This window comes from Genypterus blacodes, unplaced genomic scaffold (genome assembly GCF_046128005.1).
Source record: "Genypterus blacodes isolate CSIRO-AG114 ecotype Tasmania unplaced genomic scaffold, CSIRO-AGI_Gbla_v1 ptg000067l_1, whole genome shotgun sequence".
Taxonomy (NCBI): Eukaryota; Metazoa; Chordata; class Actinopteri; order Ophidiiformes; family Ophidiidae; genus Genypterus; species Genypterus blacodes.
The window spans coordinates 16947501-16970256 of NW_027466879.1; the positions used below are offsets into that span (position 1 = coordinate 16947501).

At 42.4% G+C, this 22756-nt stretch overlaps 3 protein-coding genes across 6 annotated transcripts in view; 2 read left to right on the plus strand and 1 right to left on the minus strand.

Moving 5' to 3' along the window:
* LOC143004566 (saccharopine dehydrogenase-like oxidoreductase) overlaps positions 1-4266 on the plus strand; it is an 8046-nt gene extending 3780 nt beyond the window's left edge. Inside the window, exons 5-12 of the mRNA XM_076155562.1 lie at positions 56-105; positions 239-369; positions 764-881; positions 979-1098; positions 1276-1332; positions 1456-1567; positions 1829-1910; positions 2937-4266. Of these exons, the coding sequence (XP_076011677.1) occupies positions 56-105; positions 239-369; positions 764-881; positions 979-1098; positions 1276-1332; positions 1456-1567; positions 1829-1910; positions 2937-3027 (761 nt within the window). The 3' untranslated portion in view covers positions 3028-4266. The remainder of the gene's footprint in view (positions 1-55; positions 106-238; positions 370-763; positions 882-978; positions 1099-1275; positions 1333-1455; positions 1568-1828; positions 1911-2936) is intronic.
* A 186-nt stretch (positions 4267-4452) lies between these two features.
* Positions 4453-12106, minus strand: gcfc2 (GC-rich sequence DNA-binding factor 2). The gene is made up of 18 exons (XM_076156209.1): positions 11714-12106; positions 10910-11011; positions 10416-10637; positions 9707-9952; positions 9259-9359; positions 9008-9138; positions 8682-8865; positions 8210-8333; positions 7570-7621; positions 7173-7273; positions 6838-7037; positions 6565-6709; positions 6287-6408; positions 6020-6096; positions 5629-5695; positions 5366-5512; positions 5107-5243; positions 4453-4981 (listed from the first exon to the last, which is right to left on the minus strand). Exons 1-18 carry the CDS (start codon positions 12039-12041, stop codon positions 4849-4851), a joined length of 2619 nt encoding a protein of 872 aa, XP_076012324.1. The 5' UTR covers positions 12042-12106; the 3' UTR covers positions 4453-4848.
* A 499-nt stretch (positions 12107-12605) lies between these two features.
* Positions 12606-22756, plus strand: part of itsn2b (intersectin 2b) — a 29162-nt gene continuing 19011 nt past the window's right edge. Inside the window, exons 1-10 of one of the 4 annotated variants that reach the window (XM_076155248.1) lie at positions 12606-12927; positions 18328-18471; positions 19457-19549; positions 19947-20010; positions 20106-20293; positions 20389-20649; positions 21145-21253; positions 21460-21596; positions 22270-22333; positions 22493-22630. In XM_076155248.1, the coding sequence (XP_076011363.1) occupies positions 18465-18471; positions 19457-19549; positions 19947-20010; positions 20106-20293; positions 20389-20649; positions 21145-21253; positions 21460-21596; positions 22270-22333; positions 22493-22630 (1061 nt within the window). In that variant the 5' untranslated portion in view covers positions 12606-12927; positions 18328-18464. The remainder of the gene's footprint in view (positions 12928-18327; positions 18472-19456; positions 19550-19946; positions 20011-20105; positions 20294-20388; positions 20650-21144; positions 21254-21459; positions 21597-22269; positions 22334-22492; positions 22631-22756) is intronic. The other 3 variants (XM_076155251.1, XM_076155247.1, XM_076155249.1) reach the window with 3 other exon arrangements.

Genomic DNA, 22756 nt, shown 5'->3' on the forward strand with positions numbered 1-22756 from the left:
TAGTAGAGCAAAGACCTTCAACCAAAACCTGGTGTGTGTGTGTGTTTGTCCGCAGGTACACTTACTGCAGTGGAAAGCTTCCTGACAATCGGCACAGGGCCTGATGTATGTAACTACATTTCCTCACACTACCCAGTTTTTCTTCACCGCACTTTCACCCCATTTGTGTTCTGCTCTTCAATCTATACCTGTCACTCGTCACTCATCATTTCTCTGCGTGTTGGCCTCTCTCTGTCAGGGCGGGTCTATCCATGATGGCACTTGGCAGTCTGCCATCTACGGTTTCGCCGACAGCCAGAAGCTCCAGAGCCTCAGGAGGAAGTTCAACCACAAGCCGCTCCCCACCATCGGCTCCAAACTGAAACGCAGGTAAGTCAGCAGTGCAGCGATGCCTTTCAGCAGAATAAAAGCAACTTAAACAAATCATTTCACTTACTTTGATACTGGATACACAACGGTTTTGGCAACGTATTTGGTCAATGCTTATAGCGTAACAAAGAAGGTGATGAACCAGTGCAGGATCTTCTTGGAACCCTCACTATGTTTATGTTCATGTAACGCTCTTGATTACATGCCTGAAAAAAATGTTGCATTGCATTAATAGAAATTTTCATGTGCACTGAAATGTACCGACTGATTCAAATGTGGGGGGAAATAGATCCGAAACCGTTGTTGTTTTTATTTGTAGTTTTGTCTGGGGAATAAACTTCACCCATCCTGCGTGGTCTCGTGTTTTCTCAGCATGTACTGTGTATGTTTGTAGGGGTTCACTGTTCTACAGCGATGAGATCCAGCAGTATACAGTGCCCTTCATGGGCTCTGATCCCTCTGTGGTGAAGAGAACACAACGCTTCCTTGTGGAGGAACACCAGGACACACCAGTCAGTCCCTTTATTCTGCCTTTATGACTTTATGTCCTGTGTTTCACCTTTTGTCATTATTCCCAAACTTGAAACAATCTCTTCAATAACGTCTCAGGTGCAGTATGGGGCATATGCTGGAGTCGGAGGTGTCAGTAGCATTCTCAAGCTGATGTTTGCTGGCATGATGTTCTGGTTCTTGGTCAAATTCAGTTTCGGACGCAGCCTGCTCGTCAAGGTAACAGAAGATCAAGTGTATAAAATTAATACTTTTGAATTAGTACATGTACCTTGGGTTCATGGACGGTCAGGATATTCTCCCAGTTATGGAAACATACTAGAGTTTTGGGTACACATGCTATGTGCTGGGAAATGCTTTTGTGCTTGTATGTTTTAATTATACCCACATTCTCAGTTCCCAGAGCTCTTTTCCTTTGGAGTTTTCACCAAGGTTGGACCAACTAGAAAGCAGGTAAGAGTTCACAGAAGGCCATACCCACTCAATGAAAGCAAAGCATTGTGTTCATGCACATGCACACTCATTTAGTTCAGTAGTAATGTCTGTTTATTTGACGTGTTTGTGTCATGGTGTTAGATGGAAGCGTCATCCTTCCAGTTTGCTCTCTATGGAGAGGGTTACACAGAAGATCAGGACGCCTCCCACGGAAAACCAAATGCCAAGATCCGCACACTGGTCCAGGGACCCGGTAACTGGAAATTCCCTAGATTCCCTAGAAACTAGATTTGTATTTACCATCAAAGGTGTTAGCGTGAGGGCTTTAGGAGGAGAACAGATTTAATCAAAAGATGGTACATTTTTTTTGTAGAAAAAAATCTGAAAGCATAGTTGTGTGTTTGGTATAGTGTGATGAACCATGTTGTCCATTGTCTCCACCTGTCTGACTTGAATAACACCTTCAGGATTCATCTAATGTCATCTTATGTTTGTATGTTTTGTTTTAATCCAGAATGTGGATATGTGGCTACACCCATTGCCATGGTACAAGCTGCTCTAACCATCCTCAACGAATCCACAGTCATGCCCAGCAAGTGAGTGATCACAGCCCAAGTCTAGACTGTGAGTGTGTGTGTGTGGAACCTATTAATGACTTGGTACACACACACTCACAGTCTGTTGTGCTTCTGACGATTGTTATAATTGTCAATTATCCTGGAGCTCTATGAATGATCAATTAACTTCCTGATGCACTGATTTCCTCCTGCATAAGTAAACATGATTCAACGTAAAATTAGCTATAAGTTGTAAGATTTTCCTTTTCTTACATGTATTTATTCTGGTATAGATCAAGAATGGCCTTGCGTCTCATATTCAAGCTCTCTGAATGTACGATGCCCTTATGCAATAACACATCTGTCAGGGGTCTCATGTTTATACCTCCTTATTATGTGCCCATCTGATCACAGCATATGTGTGAGACTCCCAAAGTCTCAAAGTTTCTAGTCAAACGTGTGCAAATGTGAAGTATGGAGTTTGGCTTCAGTGGCCTTTAAATGTTGCACCTGAAGAATCAGTGACTGCTGGCCTTGACATTTAGTCAGAATATGGCCAAAGGGCAGCAGCTCAGGGACTAAAACAGGAGAAAGGTCACGAGTCCTGAATTCTTATCTTTTTATGCACGACTTCAGTATAGTAATGTGGTAGAGGAATTTGTGCATAGGCAAATTAATTCAAAACAGGAAAATCTAATTTTCTATTTGTACTATATATAACATTGCCTGCTGACACCAATTTCAGGCAGAGCCATCGTCAGTCAGCACAGTTGCTCCCAAGGCTGCTGGCTGGAATTGATATCATGCAAGAGAAAAGCACTTCAGTTCCAAATTTGAATAACAGAAAAGTGGAGTCAGGCCTCTATACAGCAGCACTGAAGTCCTCAGATAAGTCCACGCTCTGAATACTGTTGCAATTATGTGCACTTTGTTTACGACCTTGTCTCGACATCATTTTGCTTTCCCTCCCCAAATCAGTTTCTCTCTACGCGTGTTCACCTGTTTTTAACTTGTTTTCCTCCACTCACCCTGTCGTCCTTTCTAATGTTATCCTTCTTTTTCCAGGGGAGGAGTGTATAGTCCAGGAGCTGCGTTTGCTAAAACCACGTTGATCGAACGCCTCCAAAAACACGGGATCCAGTTCTCAGTGGTCTAAAGTTTGTTCCATCTGCGATGCCGTACTCCAGCACTTACTAAGATCTATAACAGCAACCGGGAACTTTCCAACTGTAGAAGAGAACCATTCCATATCAGCATTCACTAAAGATTCAGATTTAATGATTTATCCTCTTCATTTGGTTTGAAACTTGCCAGTCTCCATTTGGCTTAACTCTATTAACCCTTTGCTCTCGAGACAGCACGGCAACAGTGTGTCCTGGGAAGACATACTGTATTTGTATTCAGCATTGTCCTCCATTAACAATGATTGTTGCTACTGAAAAAAGGATGTGACATCTTTCCCTTAAAAACTTTTTTCACTTTGGTTGCTTGAAAACGTTTTAATACCAATCTTCTTTCTACCAGTGTTGACCATTAGGACAAGCTGCTGTCTCTGTACACAGAAATCAAATGTGTTTTCCCACACCTTATATTCAAAACTTCACTGTAATGATACATTATCTGTGTCTTCTGGAAATTTCCTCAGCTTGGTTTGCATTTCTTCATCTTAAGTCTGAATTGATCAGAAATGAAAACACATTTTCTTGTGTTTAGCTCACTCTTGTCAGTGAATAAATAAAGTATGCTGAGAGCTTCATAGCATAAAATGCAATGAGATGAGTCGATGTTCCCAGAGCAGGATTTGGAATTAGTAAAATGGGACAAAATTGAGCTGTTTGCCGTTTTGATAACTAGAGAAAATGAAACTGCTACAATCCTTTCTTTACTGCTTTACCTTTGAATGCATAAGCACATTACTAAGTAGCATTAACAAGGTAGTTGCAAAGTGGAATAGAAACAACCGTGTGTGTGTGTGCACATGTGCTCATCTTTCCTGGCTTGGCCTGCTTGTCATAATCACAACTGTTTAGTTTTGTTGGGTATTATTCCATTAGGTGTGTAAATTATTTTGCTGTTTGAAGTAGTTTGTTTTTATTGCAGTATTTACCACCTAACCAACTCTGATCTGGAGCTTTGATAGAAAGCTATCCAGTTATCTGTGCACTAAATAGCATGAGTTCAGTGAAATTGAACTGATTCTCTCTGCTGTTCATATACAGTGTGAACTATGTTTCTTTATGGTGTTCATGTTTTGTCACTGGTAAGGCCTGGAATTGTTTTAGCATTTCTGATGTGTGAGCATTATGTGCATGAAACAGTGATGTTTTGGGGTGTGTCTTTGAATGCTTATCTTTGTGATGTCCTCAAATAAAGCTAAGACAGCTGTTAGCAAACATCTCAGCCTTTCTTGTCTCTCTTTAGCACAGCTCCCACTGGTCTGGATGCCTTAAACCATTAGTTTTTAGCAGTACACTTGGTGCCACTTTCCTGTAAATCTACATATAAATGCGAGCAGCTACAAATGTATTGTTGGTCAGACCAAATTCAGGAGTAGAACAGGGAATATAAAAAAATACACCTCTGGCAATTCATTAACAAAATTTGAATATTTATTCATAAAAATAGTTCCTGTGTACAAAAATGTGCCTGTTCATCATGACAAACTGATTTGTAACTGGTTTTGGCAGTATAACATGTACTTTGCACCTTTAACATCCCTGCCACATGCCTCAACAACTTCCAACACATTAACACACATACAGAAATTTATGCATGAATTTGTTTTGTTATCAATTAATGATAGAACTTATAGTACTAATGTCAAGTGTTCAGTTAAACAACAGATCTGTCCCTTGCATTGCACCTTTGTTCTCAAAGTTCTTGAAACTTTGATTTAGGACAGCATGTAGACTTTCTGACATGGTTCCTCAGTATTGCTGTCTGGACAGGGGTCCACCTCCTCCACCATGCTGGTAGTTCATTCTGCCTCTTGGTTCAATAGCTGGTGAGAGTAGATGAGGTCTTGATAGTGGTATTTCTCTGCTAAAGCCATGATGGAATCAAAGCACCGGATACGACTCAGAACCTGCAGCACTTTGACCACTTCAGACCTACACAAGGAAACAAGCACATATTAAGGAATTACAGCCATGCTGATTTTATAACTGTGACATATGGCTCTATTCATATATTCCATAGGTTTGTTGAGAATTACTGGCGTGTGAGTGTATGTTACCTGGTGTTGGGGTCTTCAGGAGACTGTTGTTCACAGATGGACTGAACTGTCTGAACAAGATGCTTACTGAAAGACTGCAGCTGAGGCAAACAGACATTCTGTTCTCTGAACCAAGAGTCTGGCAGACTATCTGCAATCTGTAGAGACAAATAATGTCTAGAGTGAAAAGCCAACGTACACGCAAAGCTGCAACAAATACTGAAATGTATAAATGTCACAAAAACATAATACATTAGAATTGCAAAAGAAATGCAGTTACCTTTTTGCATGTATGCACAGAATTGTTGGTCAGTGTCTGATTGAGCAGAGTGATCATCAGATATCGGTTCAGTAGTTTGTCCAACATCAGTTCTTTCAACACAGACTCAGGAAGCAGCAAATCCCATTTCCCCATGTTACCGAGGAGCTACATAAACACAAAACCACTCAATTAACAATCCGCTCGGCAAGATTCAGTTGTGTCCAGATGGAAGGATACAACGTAGACAACAGTTAATAAAACTGAATAACTAAGAGTTTTACTTTTATAGCCGTCCAGAACTGTTGGTCCCTGAAGCGAAATTGAGGAGACGACTTGTCCTCTAGGAACCTGCGATAAAAAACACACACACACAGTTAATGGACTAAAAAGAAGCAATAAAGTGACTCAATTCAGGTGATTAAAAAAACAAATTTCACTTCTCTGATCTTAAGACATTAAATGAGCTTTTTGATATCCACATTTCTTTTTAACCTTTGCTCCCAAAACTTACTTTTTTATGGTTTCTGTAAGTATATACTGACAAGGACAAGTGTAGAAATTTCAGATAAGATGCTGGGCTAGTGGTGAAGTCAAACTGATTTACTCAAATATATTACTCAAAATATTTCTATCCTTCAAAATATAACAGGCGAAAGAAAAAAAGAGATTGACCTTTTGGGGTAGAGGGGGATGAAGACATCTTCATCTACACAGCTCCTCAATCGGCTGACCACCGCCTCCACGAATGCCTGCATGGGACACAAATACACACAGTTAAAGAAACACAGCCGTATACAAAACCTCTTATTATGTGATACACACAATTATGTGTATCTTTAAGAAATGTTTTGCATTTGTAATACAGAGCAGGAGCAGGAGGAGCCTCAGTGAAGCTACAGTATGCAGTATGAGCTTCACACGCAAGGAATTTGTCTGTACCTTGACTGGTTTACTCTGCTCTCCTTGAAAGATGGAATAGTCGTCCCTGAGTCTGTGGCAAAGATCTGACAGACCGGCCGACTGGTGCAGAGACATGGGATCCCAAATCAGGTCCACGTAGGCTGAGCAGAGAAAGAAGAAGTTTTGAGGCACTTCCAACATGTTAAAGGACTCATTTCTGCTTTAAACATATTCAAGTGCAAATGAGACCCGTTGTATGCTTGATTAATGGATACATCTATGCAGGTGCCACAAGAAAAGTAGGGGAAAGGCCGTACCAGTCATTTTGGGTAGGACCGTCTTTTCTATGACATTAGACAGGGTCTGTCTGTCTGTGTGCTCCAGCTCCTCGTAGCCATGCCCGTGGCAGAAGGTCTCCAACGCTGTGAACCATGGGAAGGTTTCAAAGTCCTCACTGGCATCCTGAGAACAAAATAACACAAATGATGCCAGACAGAGGCATTCAATCATATCTAGATTATCACCATATGCCGTGTGAATGTATGAGCAGGCCTGTGTGTGTGTGTGTGTGTGTCCACATAATTACATACCTTTAAAGGGTTCCAGGCCAGCAGCTGAAGCCTTATGATGGGGTTGAGCAGCTTGGGCAGACACAAAGAGATGTACGCATTGTGGTAAGAGTCAGAGTGGCATCCTCTCCATTCTTCAAAGTGAGACAGAATATTCTTCACTTCACGGAACTCGTCCTGGACGTCAGAAAACACCGCCTGGGACCTCAACACGATATCAGCTGGAGAGGGAAACGCAAGGACAGACAGGACAGCATCCAGTGTTACAAGATATAGATGAAAAAAATTGTACTGGTAAATGTGTTAAGACTTTACACAGAATGGTTCAACAGCTGTATGTACTAACTCTTCCTCACCTGTCTTTTTCTGCAGCTGCTCCTCTTCCTCTGCTGAAGGTTGTGTGTCTACAGGTATGTCACCAACATCTTCCTCACTTCTAACCTCAGCGTCTCCCTGGCTGTAACATGTTACACAAATATAAAATACACAAGACAAATGGTTGCTTTCCACAAGAAAGGAGACTAAGAAAGGCAGTTAGTTTGACCTAAACTCACTGAGGCATTGTGGGCTAACTTAAGGATTCATGACAAGTTTTGATGGTACAGAACAGGATAATTGTATTGCAAGCTACAGTAAACAATACAAACCTAAGGGGCCTGACTTCTAGCTTAGACTGATAGAAACTGCTTTATTTTCACAGGAATGAACCAAAGAAAGGACCCTTATCTTAAGAGAACTCAATGTTTGACATACCCGTGGACCTCTGTTCCATTTACAGAGCAACCGGTCTGCTCATCTGTGCTATCTACAAAGATAAGAGAACATTCCACTTATTTCACCTTCAACAGCCTGGAGCTTCTAGAAATTTCTCACACACACACACACACACACACACACACACACACACACACACACACACACACACACACACACACACACACACACACACACACACACACACACACACACACACACACACACACACACACACACACACACACACACACACACACACACACACACACACACACACACACACACACACTCCCTCCACTCATCATCTGAGTGCTCGATCACATCGGCGGCCTTTACTGCTAATGTGCATCCAGGCATGTACAGGTGCTTCATGGTAGGGGAGGAATGCAAATATAGCACACACACACACACAGATTCTTACATGTCCTCATCTCTCAGTCAAGAGTATGTTTTGGTCTCAACCTACAAATAGGAGAGAAATCCGACAGAGAGCCAATTTGGACGATATTCCTGTAAATGTAACCACAACCACTGTTTGCACCAAAATATAACTTTGTCTGCTGTTTTAGAACTTGGCCATTTCCAAGTTGTAAAACCAACACAGCTGAAACGCAGTGAGAAAATAGGTGTGGCTCACAGCTCAGTTGCTGCATGGCGGCAGCGCGCTCCTTCACAGTCTGACGTCTCTGTTCCAGCAGCGCCTCCATCTGGTCAGAGAGCAGAGAATGCAAATCCAATTCCAAAGCGTTGATCTCAACAACCTGCAGTAAAGAAATGATGTTCAGTCAGCAAATCATCGTCAGCTTTCTTCCACAATGGATGAATTTCTGTAACTCTCAGCGTTATATTTTTGGCAGTAGAGTCAGAGGTGGTCCATACAGGCTGGAGGTGTACATTCACATAATAAGCGGTATTTTCTCTCTAGACTTTCAGTACTGGGCAGTAGGTTTGGTCCACAGTGAACAAGGCGAGGTTCCTGTCTTGATTTACTCCAACACAAATAGTGAGGCGGGATTATAGAAACCAGTTTTCCTGATAGTGTATAGTCCTTTGCTTTAACGTAATAATCAAAAATTGAGAAAGGCTGTGAAGCTCTCATCATTTCTCACCTTCTCCCGCATACACTCCACCAGGTTGTGGACGTAAAGGTTCATGGCCCTGTAGAACTTCAGCTGCTTCGCTGAGGACGCTGCCTCCAGGTTTTCCAGGGCGGTTTGAGCACCGTCGACATCCCCCTCCATCCTCCTCAGCTCCGCCTGCCGCGCTCTGTGCACCTCCTTCAGGGAGTCCAGTCTGCAGAGAGAAAGGCAAACAGGTAGGAGTGTTCAAGACTGGAAAAAGTAACATGAGTATGAGGAAGTATTGAGCCATATCTGTAATCCAAGTGTGTTCAATAGAAATATTCAGTCTCACTAGTGTCAACTGTGAAACTCACTTTCCAGCGATCCTCCTCTTGACCATTGAGACAGTGACAGCAGGCAGAGTCTCCGGCATGGCTGATCTCTTTTTCTGTCTTAGTCTGTCTCTCCTGCTGCTGCCGACACTGGATTCACTGCCAGATGGACTCTGGAGTAAAGACAAGAGCGGCACAAGGAAAGACAGGAAATCAGAATTGCTTCAAAGTGTGTGTGAGGCACTAAATGAAAATAATAACAGGACAAAAGGATGAACAATGGACTTTCCTACCTGTTCTCCAGGCCGTCTCTTCACTCCCTTTCCTATTTGTGTTTCCTCCCAAAGGTCTTGCTCCTCTCTCTCAGATGAGTCAGACATACTGCCATCACTCCCTAGGTTACACACACACACAAAGCGATCCACATAAATACACATGACACAAAATCACCCCACATGCATCTATATGGCGTCTTTTGAAGATGAAACTAATGTGCACTTGTTGTACAAATGCAGGTTAAAAAAACATTTACTATGTCACCAAAAGGCCAATATGAAAATGAAAATGTTTATTGAAAGTTGTTCTAAATGACATTATTGGTCATATTCACAGCATTAATAAAATACTGGCCCAACACTAACTGATCGTGGCAAATAAATATTTTCACACTGCCCATATGCTTAGAATACACATCAGTTCTTCCCTTCTATTAAACTCTCTCCCTCCCTTCCACCCTCATACCGAGCTTCTCGGCAATCCTCTCCCTGATGCTTTTCAATCTCGGGGCAAACTCGATCCTTCTTTCATGATCGTCCGGTTCATCGTCCTCGTCAACTGGGCTATCTTCGTCATCCCTGCTGCGGCGGTCTGGGGTGCTACCAGCCGAGCTCCTGCCATCTGCTCTCAGGGAGATGAACTCTTTCTGGCCTCGAGCAGCACGACGCCGCCGCCGTGCTGCAGCAATTTCTTTGGCCTTTGGAATAAATACTATACACAGGGACAAAAGCAGACACATCAATGCAGGCACAAGAGGACAATATAAATATGTCAGTACATTTCTGTTCATTCCTAGCTGTGGAAGTGACAGAGAATTGGCTTCTTAATGCTGACACTCTGTACTGTAGATGTTTGGTCACGCAAATTACTAACAGGATGCCGTTTTTGTTGCCTAGAAGGCATTGCTGAATATATATTTGAAATTTGTATTTATTCTATGATGTACATGCAAATATGGAAATCACATTTAAGTCTGTGTTTCATTACATTTATCACAACATCCATCACGTTTGATCGCAAACTGCCATCTTGTCCTTATCGTTGAGCTCAAATAAAACAGGACAGGAAATATTTGCCTTCATTCATTCTGAAAACTTAAACATACACACAGAACATGCAAAAACAGATAAACATTCTTTTCTTTGGGTGTTGTAACACAGAAATGCTCATTTACCTGGTTGTGCAGTAGAGGAGTTGGAAGATAAGCTAGATGGGGGAGAGCTGGCACCACTGCCAACATCACCATCATCATCATCATCATCCTTACCCTCCTCATCCTCCTCCTCATCCTCCTCATCATCATGACTGTCATACTGATGGAGTGAATGTGGTGAAGCTTCACTGCCAGACTCTTGCTTGGGGGAGCGAGACAGTGGGGCAGCTGCACTAGGGCGGGCTGGGAGAGATGGCAGCGATAACATTTCACTGATTATTTTGTGCAGTATTACTTTTCTGTACAATAGTATCTGGTGGTAAGTCACTGAAACACACAGCTTCGGGATGTTCCTCATACTACAATATACTACTGCACGTCTGTACAGTTATTCTATGTGCTGTTCTAATGCTTCTAATTCTAATGAGTTAAATATTTCTGTGTGCAATGGGACGTCTATCATAGTAAGCTGCTGGTGTGTGGTTGTTGCTGCCCAGTATGAAAAGTGTACTTACCAGTGCTGTAGGTGGTCTTGGCAGGTTGACACTCTTTTTTCCTAACTTGGAACAGCACAGGCTTGTCAGATGACTTCTTCAGTTTAAACTCAGGTCCTTCAACTGTTTGGTAAAAACAAGTAAACAGAGCACAGACAGATAATCAATAGGTGCAACGGGAAGCAATCAGTTTTATTTATTACTGTTGATTATAACACAGTATTGATGAAAACCATTCTCACAAGTCCTTGAGTCCGCCACGCTTTCTCCACTGCCTCCCTCTTTTCAATCCTAATCCCTTTTGAAATTCATTTCATGAAGTTTACTTCACTCACTATCAGGTGTAACTCTGTGGTGTAACACAGCTTCTTTCTGGGATGCAGAAACAGAAGAAGCCAGTATACCATTCTTCTTCAGAGGTTCAGTTCTGATTTTCTCATGTGACGCTCACGACTGCCCCCTGTGCAACAACAACCGTAGGTAGAAGCTAATTTACCTGTGGAGATAACCACAAGTTTTAAAGTGTACCATAATGTATTATCCCGTAACAGCTCCCAGCACATAAATGTGACGTGAAACTTAAATTGCGGTTAACCAAAGCAAAGTGAACACTGTGACCAGATTTCAACTTTCGTACTCAACTATTAGCCACATGAAAGCATACAGTACAAATATTAGTACCCAAGCACTTACTGACTTACAATAGCCGCGTTTTAACCTCTTCTTTTTAGCTGTACAACCAAATTAGAAGTCATATTTCCACGTTTACTTAGCTTCACAAATGAATCCTACCATGACACATCGCCCACATTTAAGCCACCTTACCTTCTTTGTCGTCAGTAAAACTGAGAACGGCGTTGCTCTTCTGTGTCTCTCCATCTTGGTCTCTCCTCCGCTCCGCTCCTTCTGCCGTCAGCTTAGTCCTGTCGACGCCGTCTTCTCCGTCACTACTGTCCGCCTTGGAAGGCTCCGTTTCCTGTTTAGAGCTGCAGGAGATGCCGCGGCCATGGGACACTTTGAGCGGCTTGTTTATCACAGCCGGCGCCTCTTCGTTCGCGTCTCCGCCTCCGCTTGTCTTCTTCTGCTCTTCCTCCTCGTCACTGGAGGCTTCTTTTCTTTGACGAAAGTTCCTTCTGGGCTTTTTATTAAACATTTCACAGCATCACTTACAACAGTGAAAATATAGTAAGAGTGTAGCGTAACACGGCACGTCGCAAATTGGTTATAGGAGTCGTAAAATGTACGCGAATCCACCGCAAAGCACTCTGGGTCGTGTAGTGACTATATACCCATTATCTTTACATTATAAATTGTAAATTTTGTACGAATATTATAACAAAAAAACTTGTGAAATACATGGGTATACATATTAAATACATTTGCATATGAACAATAATATTCCGAAATCATTTTAGTACTTTTTATTTTGTTATTTACCACTTTACCACCGTATTTGTGGATGACCAAATATTATAACAATAATAATTATTATTATTATTGTTATTGTATTCTGTATCGATCATTTGTCTATATTGTTACTTTTGTACCAAGTTATGTTGTTCGTTATGACACTTATAAAGTAACGTATAGGTAATGCAGGTTCGAACCACTGAGAAGCAGCACTCCAAATGAAACTTTCGTAGTAAATTTCGTAGTTTCATTGTCACTCTTTCTCCATCAACACCTTCTCCTCCTCTTCCTCCTCCACCGTCTGTCCGTCCTGTCTGTTCATCTTTCCTCTCCTCTCTCGCTCTTCCCTCTCTCCTCCCACTCACTCACTCACTGAACGGTCAGCCATGTTGTTGGCGTGACACACTGAGCTGTCAGCAACAGGTCTCAGAGTAGAAACGCCGCTTAAAAACAACGTTTCCGTGAGGATTTCTGCTTTAACGCGACCAGTAAACTTCAACACGGAGGCTGCAAACTTGTAGGAGTTGTTGAGGAAAACCCGAGGCCCTCACCAAACCCACAAACTTCACCTTTTTTGGTCGCGGCGGTGAGAGAGGTACGCACAAGAAACTGCTTATCTGAGCACGAGTGTAAGTTTGATAGTTTTATGAATGTTACCACAGATTAATTCTTGTTCATAGCTGTTTCATTTCGTCAGTGGTGTGTTGAATTAGTCTGTATCGGTTCAGAAATGTAAAACTAAAATGTGCCTTTGTATTGGATGCTGCTGCTCTAACACGCCGATGTCCTCACAACAACCTTTGGGACTTTAGAAGTGAGTCTGATTAGATTTTAACCATAACGTATACAGCTTATATGTATGACTGCTTCTCTAAGGTGAGTCTGTGTGAGAGGGTTAGAGGCAGATTTGAAGGGAAGTCTCCTGAATTCCTCTCGGTCCAAACTCGTTGAGCAGGTTGCAGGCTTCGACTCAGACCTGCTGGTGACAAGTGATCAGGGAATGTTACTCTATCACTTCATCTACAGATGGAGGGAGGTTTAACTTAGCTCCCCTCCCGTTTAAGCTGTGGGTGGAAGTAATTTGTTTAATAAAAGTAATAGGTAATCAAATAACTAAAAATAACTATCCGATCAAATATTACCTGCTTCCAGCTTTTCCAGTGGGGAAGGCAAGCAGCTGATTTTTGTTTCTTATTTTAGTTTGTTTTGTGTAAGTCCACTTTGTGTGCTTGTTGTTGATGTTGACATCAGTCTTTTAAAAAGGTGGGAAATAACCAATGCTTCGGCTCACATCAACATTACATTATGCTCAAGTTAGTTTTTAGCATGTTCAAACGTTGCCCCTGCATTGTCTTACAGCACAGGAGGATAATTTAGTGTAAGGCATTCTTGCTCCCACTCACGATGGAGAGTAGATTTGTGGTGTCTGTGCGTATGTGATGTGGACAAGCACGTGTGGCTATCAAAGAAATGTGCTTGTGCATCTTTATACTGAGACATACAGGGGGACAGTCACAAGCACTTAGTGAAGTAGGCTAGCAGGCACTACAGAGCAATGAAACTCTTCAACCAGTCCACCTGGTTTTAAAGTGTGCTGCCTCTGTGGCGAAGCTTGCTTATGGTGCTGTTGTGCCACTGTGCTTGAACTTTGATCTAGCAGTAGAGGATTGTTATTGTTTAAATCACCAAAATCATCACCATCACTGTGATGAACATCATCTCTGCTCCCTCTGGTCCTCTTCGTCAATACACTGGCCTCTGTATGCTGTTTGCTAGTATTTGTGACATTACTGCAGCCACCAAATCTCTACTCTGGCCACTATCAGCTTCTCCTTCTGTTAGAGGAAGATGAGTTGCCGAATACATTTCTGATATCAACATGTTGAAATCTTGTCTTCAACATTCCAAAGGAAATTCCTGCTCACTGCATTTTCCTCTATTTCTCTTTTTTGCTGCCCTGTTTTACCAAGAGGGCAAGCAAGTGTCACATGCGCTCACACACATGTTTACAAATGAACAAATATTAATGATAGTTTATACAGTGAAAAACACATTAGGTAGCGTCTCAGTTCTGTCATCCCCTCATTGTATGGACAAATCTGGGGAAGGCCAAACAGAGCACAGGAGGTGAAAGGTATGCCTTGCCTCTAAAGAAAACAAAGCCAGTGCAAACAGCATTTATCAAATTACAATTTGTCGCACATTTTGAAAGGCCCACACTGCTCTCTCAGAGTGGGTGATTGCCACTGGTGGACGGGCTGTTTAAGTGGGTGAATGTGCTGTTCTGCTATATCACTTTAAGAAGGACCGCTGTAACATTAGCTCTACAGACGGGAGGTTACAGAGGGACACGCGCACACTCAACCAGAAAGATAGGAAATGAAACGCGGATGGAAAAGCAAAGGAAGGAGTGATGCAGCAGAGAGAGAGTGGAGGTTGGTCATTACATATAGGCGGACAGAAAGAAAGAGACTCGTTGATGTAGTTTGTGTGAAGTCAGAGGGAGGCAGCTGAGAATCATTTGTTTCTTACAACTATGCCAGTCAGACAGCGCTCATTTCTGAAGCCAATAGGGTGGAGAATATGTTAAGGTCTCATAACTGGGAGGATGCTGTCTAGTTATTAGAGAGAGAGAATATGACATGGAGAGTGATGAAGACCACTAGTTCCAAAGACTAGCTCGTCAAGATTAGGAAGAAGTGGAGGAGCTTTATCATCAGGAAATGTTTGTTGTGAAGGCATCAGGGTTTCCCTCAGTCTCATCCACCTCTCTGCCCTTTCGTTTTCTGTGCCCGTGCCTTATGTAAATGTTACCGAGAATCTGCATGTGTGAAGGGTACAAGTTGAAGTATTAACATTTCGAGAGAGAGAGAAGCTACTGCTGGAGTAAATAAGGGCCATCCAGACTATTTATCCAACAGTTTAGAGTTTTGTTTATAGTGAGACACAGAGGTGGCACAGGTCCCTCGCCAGGGAATGAAGAACTGAAGCGATAGGTCAGTGTGAGCAACCAAGCATGCAACCGTTCGGTCATAATGCAGCATTAAGTGCTTCACACTCACCTTGAAAAATATACAATAAACTGTACTATAAATGAATACATATAGTATGCAAGCTGAAGAAGCACGAGTACTCTTATTGGTTTCAGGTAAATGTCCTGTAATCAGCCGAATGAGGTGAGCAGTAAATATTCAAAATGTCAAAGTATCATTTGTTATTTTACACCCGGGCTTACTATTTATGATTTTATTTTGGCACCTTGTCAGCACTGTCCTGTGTGAATGCTAACAGCTGTTGGTAAGTAAATACCTTCAACACGTACTGTACGTGGAGATTCAACTCAGGTCCATTATGAAAGATTAGTTTCATAAACTACACATTGAAACTGAAAATGAGTCGTACGTCTGCAGTGTTGCATGACGACAGGCATGGCATCCTGTGTTTGGGCGTGACGACGAGCCCACACGTTCTCAGCACAGGGCCGAAAGTGAGGTTAGTAGTTGTAGCTTAGCCAAGCGCCCTTACGCAGGAATCACTGCAGTGTCTGTGTGTCATTGATGTGTTGAAAGATGGATCAGTCCAGCTTTGTAGCTATGTATTGTGCTAAGCTTTGTGATATTGTGTGTCCTCGTCAGGTCAGTTCTCAACAGTGTAATTGGACCTGAGAGGGAGTCGATGTCACTAGGTTCCTGCTACATATTCCTCCTATTTGATAGTCTGTGATCATTGAACCACCCTGCTGTCCAGCCTGTCCTGTGCTGTGTTTTGATTTGTGTTGAAGTCATAAAAATGTCCATCCCAGTTAAGCAACTGTGCAAGTAAAGGACAACTGCAAGAAAGAGTTAATGGTTGGTGAATGACTCATACATCTGTCGTAGACATCATCCCTTTTCTGTACTCGGCATGATCAATCAGAACTTTCTTCCGTTGAGAACAAAATTATTCATCATCATGTTTATCATGAAAAGCAAGGAAACAGTAACACAGTGCGTAGTGTGTCCTAGTTTCTTTACACTGGTGTGTGTTTTCCAACCATCTCTTCACTGGGTTTGACTTGGGCGCTGCATCACTGTTGAAGTGCTGACTGGTGTTATTTCCTTGGTGAGTTTTTCACCATGAAAATACTGACATTGTAGTTCAGTGCTTTCTGCTGAAAAATGCATTTCAGTCGTGTACGTGTGTATGGGCACCACTTACCTTTACCACCTGATCTGACCTGAGCTAGTGTTGGTGTTGTCGGTGAAGAATCTTGTTTTGAGGTTTAGAACTCTTACATACATTTTTGATGTCAGAATGAGTGTACGGCAGAACCTGAGGAGGGGAAGGGTAATGAAGGAGAATAAAGAAAGGGATTGACCCACGAGGACTGAAGGGGGGAGAGCGACAGATGGCAGGTGGTAGAATGAGTAGATTAGCCCTCTGTCCCTGTCCTCTGCTTTTGGGAGAGCATTGATCATGACACTACATTAGACAGATGTTCACAAAAAATACTCCACTGTCTCACATTCTATTCATTGTCTCTTTTACATCTCAAACCATGGCGATGGTCTCAAATTCCAAGTAATTTTCTCTGGGACCCCAAAGCTCTGTCCCTCTGCCATATCCATCATCACTTCCTGTCACCTGACCTATGGGACCAGGAAATGCTTGCAGCAGTGGGTTACAAGTCAGGAAGCACTGAGCAAAAAGATTGGAATTGTTCTCCTCCTTTTCCTCCTCCGAATTTCATCATGTGAGCCTGACCCGCCGATGGTGGGGAGATAAACAGTGAGGAAGCAGGTGTCCAGTGAATATGCTGCAGAAAGTGTGTGTGTGTGTGTGTGTGTGTGTGTGTGTGTGTGTGTGTGTGTGTGTGTGTGTGTGTGTGTGTGTGTGTGTGTGTGTGTGTGTGTGTGTGTGTGAGCACGCGTGCGTGCGCGCGTGCGTGCGTGGCAGATTAAATCAGCATCTTATGTTACTTAGCATTTATAGAAATCATGTATACTGATGTATAAGAATTGAAATCCATGGCAGATGTAATACAGTGCTACAGTCACAGATGAGGCCCAGAAGAGACTCTGGTGATGTAGCTGATCTGTAGAATGATCTGACACACTTGTCAAATTGAATCCTGGGAGATTTGATTGTTAATGGTTACAGAGTTTAGTCTAGTTTAATTAATCTATAAGCCACTGTGTAATAAAAGAGAGCACCTCCATTTTCACACCGAGTATCAAAGGTGTACAATGAATAGATTAGGATGAAAGACACTTGCAGTGTTTGCTATGTGGGCAGAGTCACTATAACAATCATTGAACACAGGGTGCACTTCAATCACCACTTTTCAGTAGCACAAAGTGCATTACTGTCTATGTGTGTGGGTGTGGGTTGTGGTGGCACGTGACCCGTGCATGGTGTCTCCCCTGTCCATGGTAAACAGCCAAATGAATTGCAATGAGCTAACTGATCAAAATGGCTAACAAGGGATGAAGTGCAACACCGCATCTATAGAAAAGTGATAGTAGCTCATCAACATTGACTCTCTAAAAAGCTATAAAAAAGAAGGAAGAATACATCATGAGAAGCCATTCAAAGTCTCCTTGACAGGCAAGATGGACAACAGGAGCGGCAGGTTAGGTTATTTAAAAAAAAAATATATATATATATATATATATATATATTTCATTATATACTGTATAATGAAAACAAAGATATAAACATATATAAAGTAGTTAATGATTCAGCAAATAGATCATAAATGTAGAGTGTATTTTTCCATTATGGTCTTACTTCTGTTACTGAAGTATTTCTCACAGCACAGTGTTTGTCACTGTGTATTGCAATGTGGACACTACAAAGTGTGTCCCAGTGACCGAGTAGCATGTTCATAAGATTTGGAATGTGGCCAGTGTTTCTGGCCAAAGAGAACAGTAGAAGCCCTTTTATCACTACTAACTGACCATAATCTCTCCCTCTTGCTCTCCTCTTCCCTCTCTCTCTCTGTCTCTCCCTCCCCCCCCCCCCCCGCCCCCCTCTCCCTCCCCCTCTAGTCAGGGACAGCGCTGTCCTGTCTTAGCTGCAGTATTGATGATCAGGCTGTGACTGGCTGTTTTGCAGATGGCTGCGAGCACTAGCTGAGGACGCCACCAGGAATCCCCCCCTCCCTCCGTCACCGGCACCTTCAAATATGAATGGTAAGACCACTGCAGTGTGTGTGAGTGTATAAGCCCAAGCGAGCACGTGTGCAGAGCGCTGTGCGTTTGTGAGCTCAGCACATCTGCTGAGGCCAACACAGTACTAGCTGGAGGAAGAGTTGATGCCTCTGTGCATGCATGCCTCTGTGTGTCTTTCTCCTTTACTGTGTGACTCTGTATATTAACTTGCCTTTTGCTCTTTGTGTGTGTGTGACGGTATATCTAAGAATCTCCACTGTTTTAGTTCAATATTTCGACCACCTTTTTGACTTACTTTAAAGATGAATTGTTAAACATCTTACAGTTGTTGTGGTCGGTCACTTTGATTGGTTCCATGTAGTGTAAAGTAAATATTTCAATTAAAGTTCATAGTAATAATAATAGTCAAAATATTTTAGAATTCCTTTGTAAGTTGTTCATGGTAACATATTTAAGATGTCTTGTCTGCACAAGATTAAAAACTGAAAGGGACTTCATTTATCAGCAAATATTTGGCATATTTACTTTATAACGGACAAAAATAATCAATCATTTGTTGTTATTAAAATTTTTCCACCATTTCTCCAGTAGATATTGTATATTGTATATTGTGTGAGTATTCACAAAGTGTAGTACGATGTGAACTGTGAACGATTTGTTGTGAACACTGATGCATCATCAGCTTTGGTGGATGTCTAACCAAAGTGACACAGCATCACTGGCAACTCTGAGCTCCATTATCATTCTGTCAATACCAACTCATTCTCTAGAGTGCATGCGTGTGCACGTGCACCTTGCCTTCCGGTCTGTTTATTTGCAAGCCACAAGCCTTTTCTCTACTAATCATTCATGCAAATTGCATCGTTGTTTGCATTGCTCAGGTTTCATTGTTGTGAGCTACAGGATTTGTTTGTGCAGGTTGTATTTATTTGGGGCCTGTGTGTCAGCCTCTATTTTAACTTTATCCATGTCTTTCACCTTTCTGTCACTGTCTGTCTGTCTCCAGGTGGTGCCAGTGTTTGGGCTATCTCCCCAGAGGAGAGGGTCAAACATGACCAAAAGTTTGACACCCTCTCCCCATCAATGGGCTATGTGTCAGGTATATACACATGCTTCATATGTTATATATACATATATATTCTAATAATAAAGACAACAATAAAGATAGAAGTAGCAATAATAGTGATAAAAAAGAAAAAATGTCTAAGCCTCAAATGAGAACAGAGAATGATTCTACCAGCCGGGTATTGCATCACAGTTTTTCCACAGCCAGCACATTTCAAAATTCCATTTCACCACCACACATCCTTTTTTCAGTAACTGTGTGACCCCTGAGCTCTCCCATTACCACATGCATACACATGCAGAGTAAACATGCACACTTGTGCAGTACACATGATGTTGACATAGTAATGTTAAGCTTGGGAAGACCTTTTGTGACTAAACTTTTCTTGGTTGTTTTTTTCCTTCTATCCTTTCTGTGTCTCTCTCTTCAGGGGAGCAAGCGAGGAAGTTTTTCCTCCAATCAGGGTTGCCAGCCTCAGTTTTGGCTGAGATCTGGTAAGGAAAACACACACACAGGCACGCAGTGATGGGTTATTGGGTTCTGATCCACAGCCATCACACAAAATCATCTCATTTTCCCTTTCTCACAGGACACTGGCTGATTTGAATAAAGATGGGAAAATGGACAGGTTGGAGTTTTCCATTGCCATGAAGCTCATAAAGCTGAAACTCCACGGCACATCTTTGCCCTCTGCTCTCCCGATCATCATGAAGCAGCCTCCAGTCCGTGCTCCCAGCCTCAATCCCACTACGTTATCCATGGCCAACACACCATATGGTACAGTATTATTACGAGTTAAATTCTGTGATGCATTTTGATTGCAGGCATATTGTTGTGTCAGCTGATTGATCCATTCTGTGTGTCTCACCTAGGTATGGGTTCTATGCCTAACCTGTCCATGATGCCAGGCACAAACCTTTCTATGTTGAACCCCATGTCCATGGCAACCCCTGGGCTCTTACCTCTTGGCCCTATGACAACCCTCACCCCATTGGTTCCTACAGCTACAGGGCTGAGCCCTCTAATAGGCTCCACCCCCACCATGCCCCGGATGCCCACTCTGGGAAATGCCACACTGCCAAATGGCACCATGGGATTTCTCCAGCCGATCCCATCTGGAGCTTTGGCCACCGGTACAGATGATCCTTAAAACCTTTTTTTTTCTTTCCTTCCTGTTTCCCTTTGCTGTATTAATGCACATCAGTCATTGATCATAGTAAAAAGAGGAATCTCTGGTCCTTCAGAGGCTCCCTGTTAAAGACATTCACCCTGTCCTTCCCATTTCCTGTCCCTGTTCTGTGCTTTGTTTTCGGCAGTTAGTATATTTTTGCAGATGAGTGCGGGTAATATAATATCAATATGTAGACATTAGAGGGTCCTGTGAAGCCTGGCCCAGTCTTGCCAAGTCCGGTGTATGTGTCATACAGATAGCCACTCTCTCCTTTACAAGGTGACTGGTTTATAGTATATTACTGAGCTACCACAGACCCATCCGCCCTCTGTATTGATATCTTGCAAGAGGGGGGAAGAAAGCTTTTAGATGGCATTCTCTGGGGGTGTTCGATAAAAATGTCCTCACAATAACAGAAAGTGTGTCTGTTCTTTCTTGTGTTCATATGCCTTTGCAGGCCTTCCTCTCTCTACACCCTATTCCTCTCCACTGGGGCTCTCCTCTTCTCCCGCTGGTACCCTTGGTATAAACAAGTCCCCGATGTTGCTGGACCTTGGATCTAATAGGTAACGCACACAAAAACCAACAAATATGAGAGTTCAAAGGAATTCCTTTTATGCCTAGCTTTGCTCTAAACCTTTTCTATTCATGTGGATCCCTAGATGATTGCGTTATCCAGTAAAGATTCAGATTCAGATATTTCATTGCACCCTCACATGCAAGTCTTTCTAACATATGGTGCACTTATGCCTTGTATTTCTGTGTCTCTTAGCTCCAATTCATCATCCCCCTCCATGATGTCCCCTAATCTTGCTGGCCCCAGTGACTGGGCTGTGCCACATGCTTCCAGACTCAAATACAGACAGCAGTTCAACAGCTTGGATAAGCACATGATAGGATACCTCACTGGTAAGAAGAGTCTGTGTGTAAAGCACAGTGTATGTAAATATGTTACAGCAAAGCCAAACAATGCTAGGAATCAAGGCAAGGAACAAATCGTCATTGATTTGTTAATGGTTACCTCCCTCTTTTTTCAAAGTGAGTTGAATCTCAGCTAACGTTCTGCACCGGCTGTGGGTGTGTTCAGACTCGGCCCTTGTTTCCCAACACACTCTTTCTCTGCCAAGTATGCGTTTGCCTTTTCATTCTGGCATTAGCAGCCCTGCTGGACCTGTTCTCTTGAAACAAACATGAATCAGACTACGCAACTCTGCCACAATTACACTCATACGCACACACTCCACTTCAACCACACAAATATCATCCTCATCAGCATGACTTTGCACCTCTGTTCATATTGGCACAGTCCTTTAAACACCTTAAACCCTGGCATTATTTAGTTTTTGTTTTATAATTCAACATCAGATATTTTCTATCTCACTACACTAAGAACCGAAAAGGGAATTTTTCATCTTGGAATCTCTGCCGATGTAGGAGACGGACTGCCATACTCACCTAGCATGGTTTCATTATGGTTCATGAGTCTATGGACACTGACCAACCCTTAGAGTCATCTCTCACTTTTCATCTGTGTCATGCATCTGTGCTCATGCTTATGACACTTGGTCAATGTTGTTGCCAGGCCAGCAGGTGAGAGGCGCCATGGCAACTACGATGCTGACTCAGACACAGCTGGCCTCCATCTGGTGAGCGTGTGTGCGCATGTACATAATCTGTATTGTGGTATTCAAGAAGCCATAGTCATAATTATTTCATTCTAGTCAAATAAATCCCACCCATAAATAAATATAACATTGTCAGTGTCCTATTAAAAACCCTGCATGTCTCATTTCCTCTTCCTTCAGGACTCTAGCTGATGTGGATAAGGACGGCAAACTAAAAGCTGAGGAGTTTATCCTGGCAATGCATCTTGTTGACATGGCAAGAATTGGACAACCGCTGCCGCTAACGCTGCCAAATGAGCTGGTACCACCCTCACAAAAGTATGTACACATATGATGACAACAACATAAAATCATTTGAAACAAGTACAAATATATCGAATCGGGACAAAAGTAAAATGTTTGTCTTCTTTGTAAATGGGGACTGTGTATTGAATTACATTATTT

Bases quoted from the DNA above. Each gene is read 5' to 3' on its own strand.
- gcfc2 (XM_076156209.1), bottom strand. From the start codon at position 12,041: ATGTTTAATAAAAAGCCCAGAAGGAACTTTCGTCAAAGAAAAGAAGCC. The intron at 6,710-6,837 runs GTATGTAATTAT...TTTTGTTCTCAG, and splicing joins TGGCCTGGAACCCTTTAAAG to GATGCCAGTGAGGACTTTGA. The intron at 6,409-6,564 runs GTACGGCCTTTC...TTCTCTGCTCAG, and splicing joins GGTCCTACCCAAAATGACTG to CCTACGTGGACCTGATTTGG.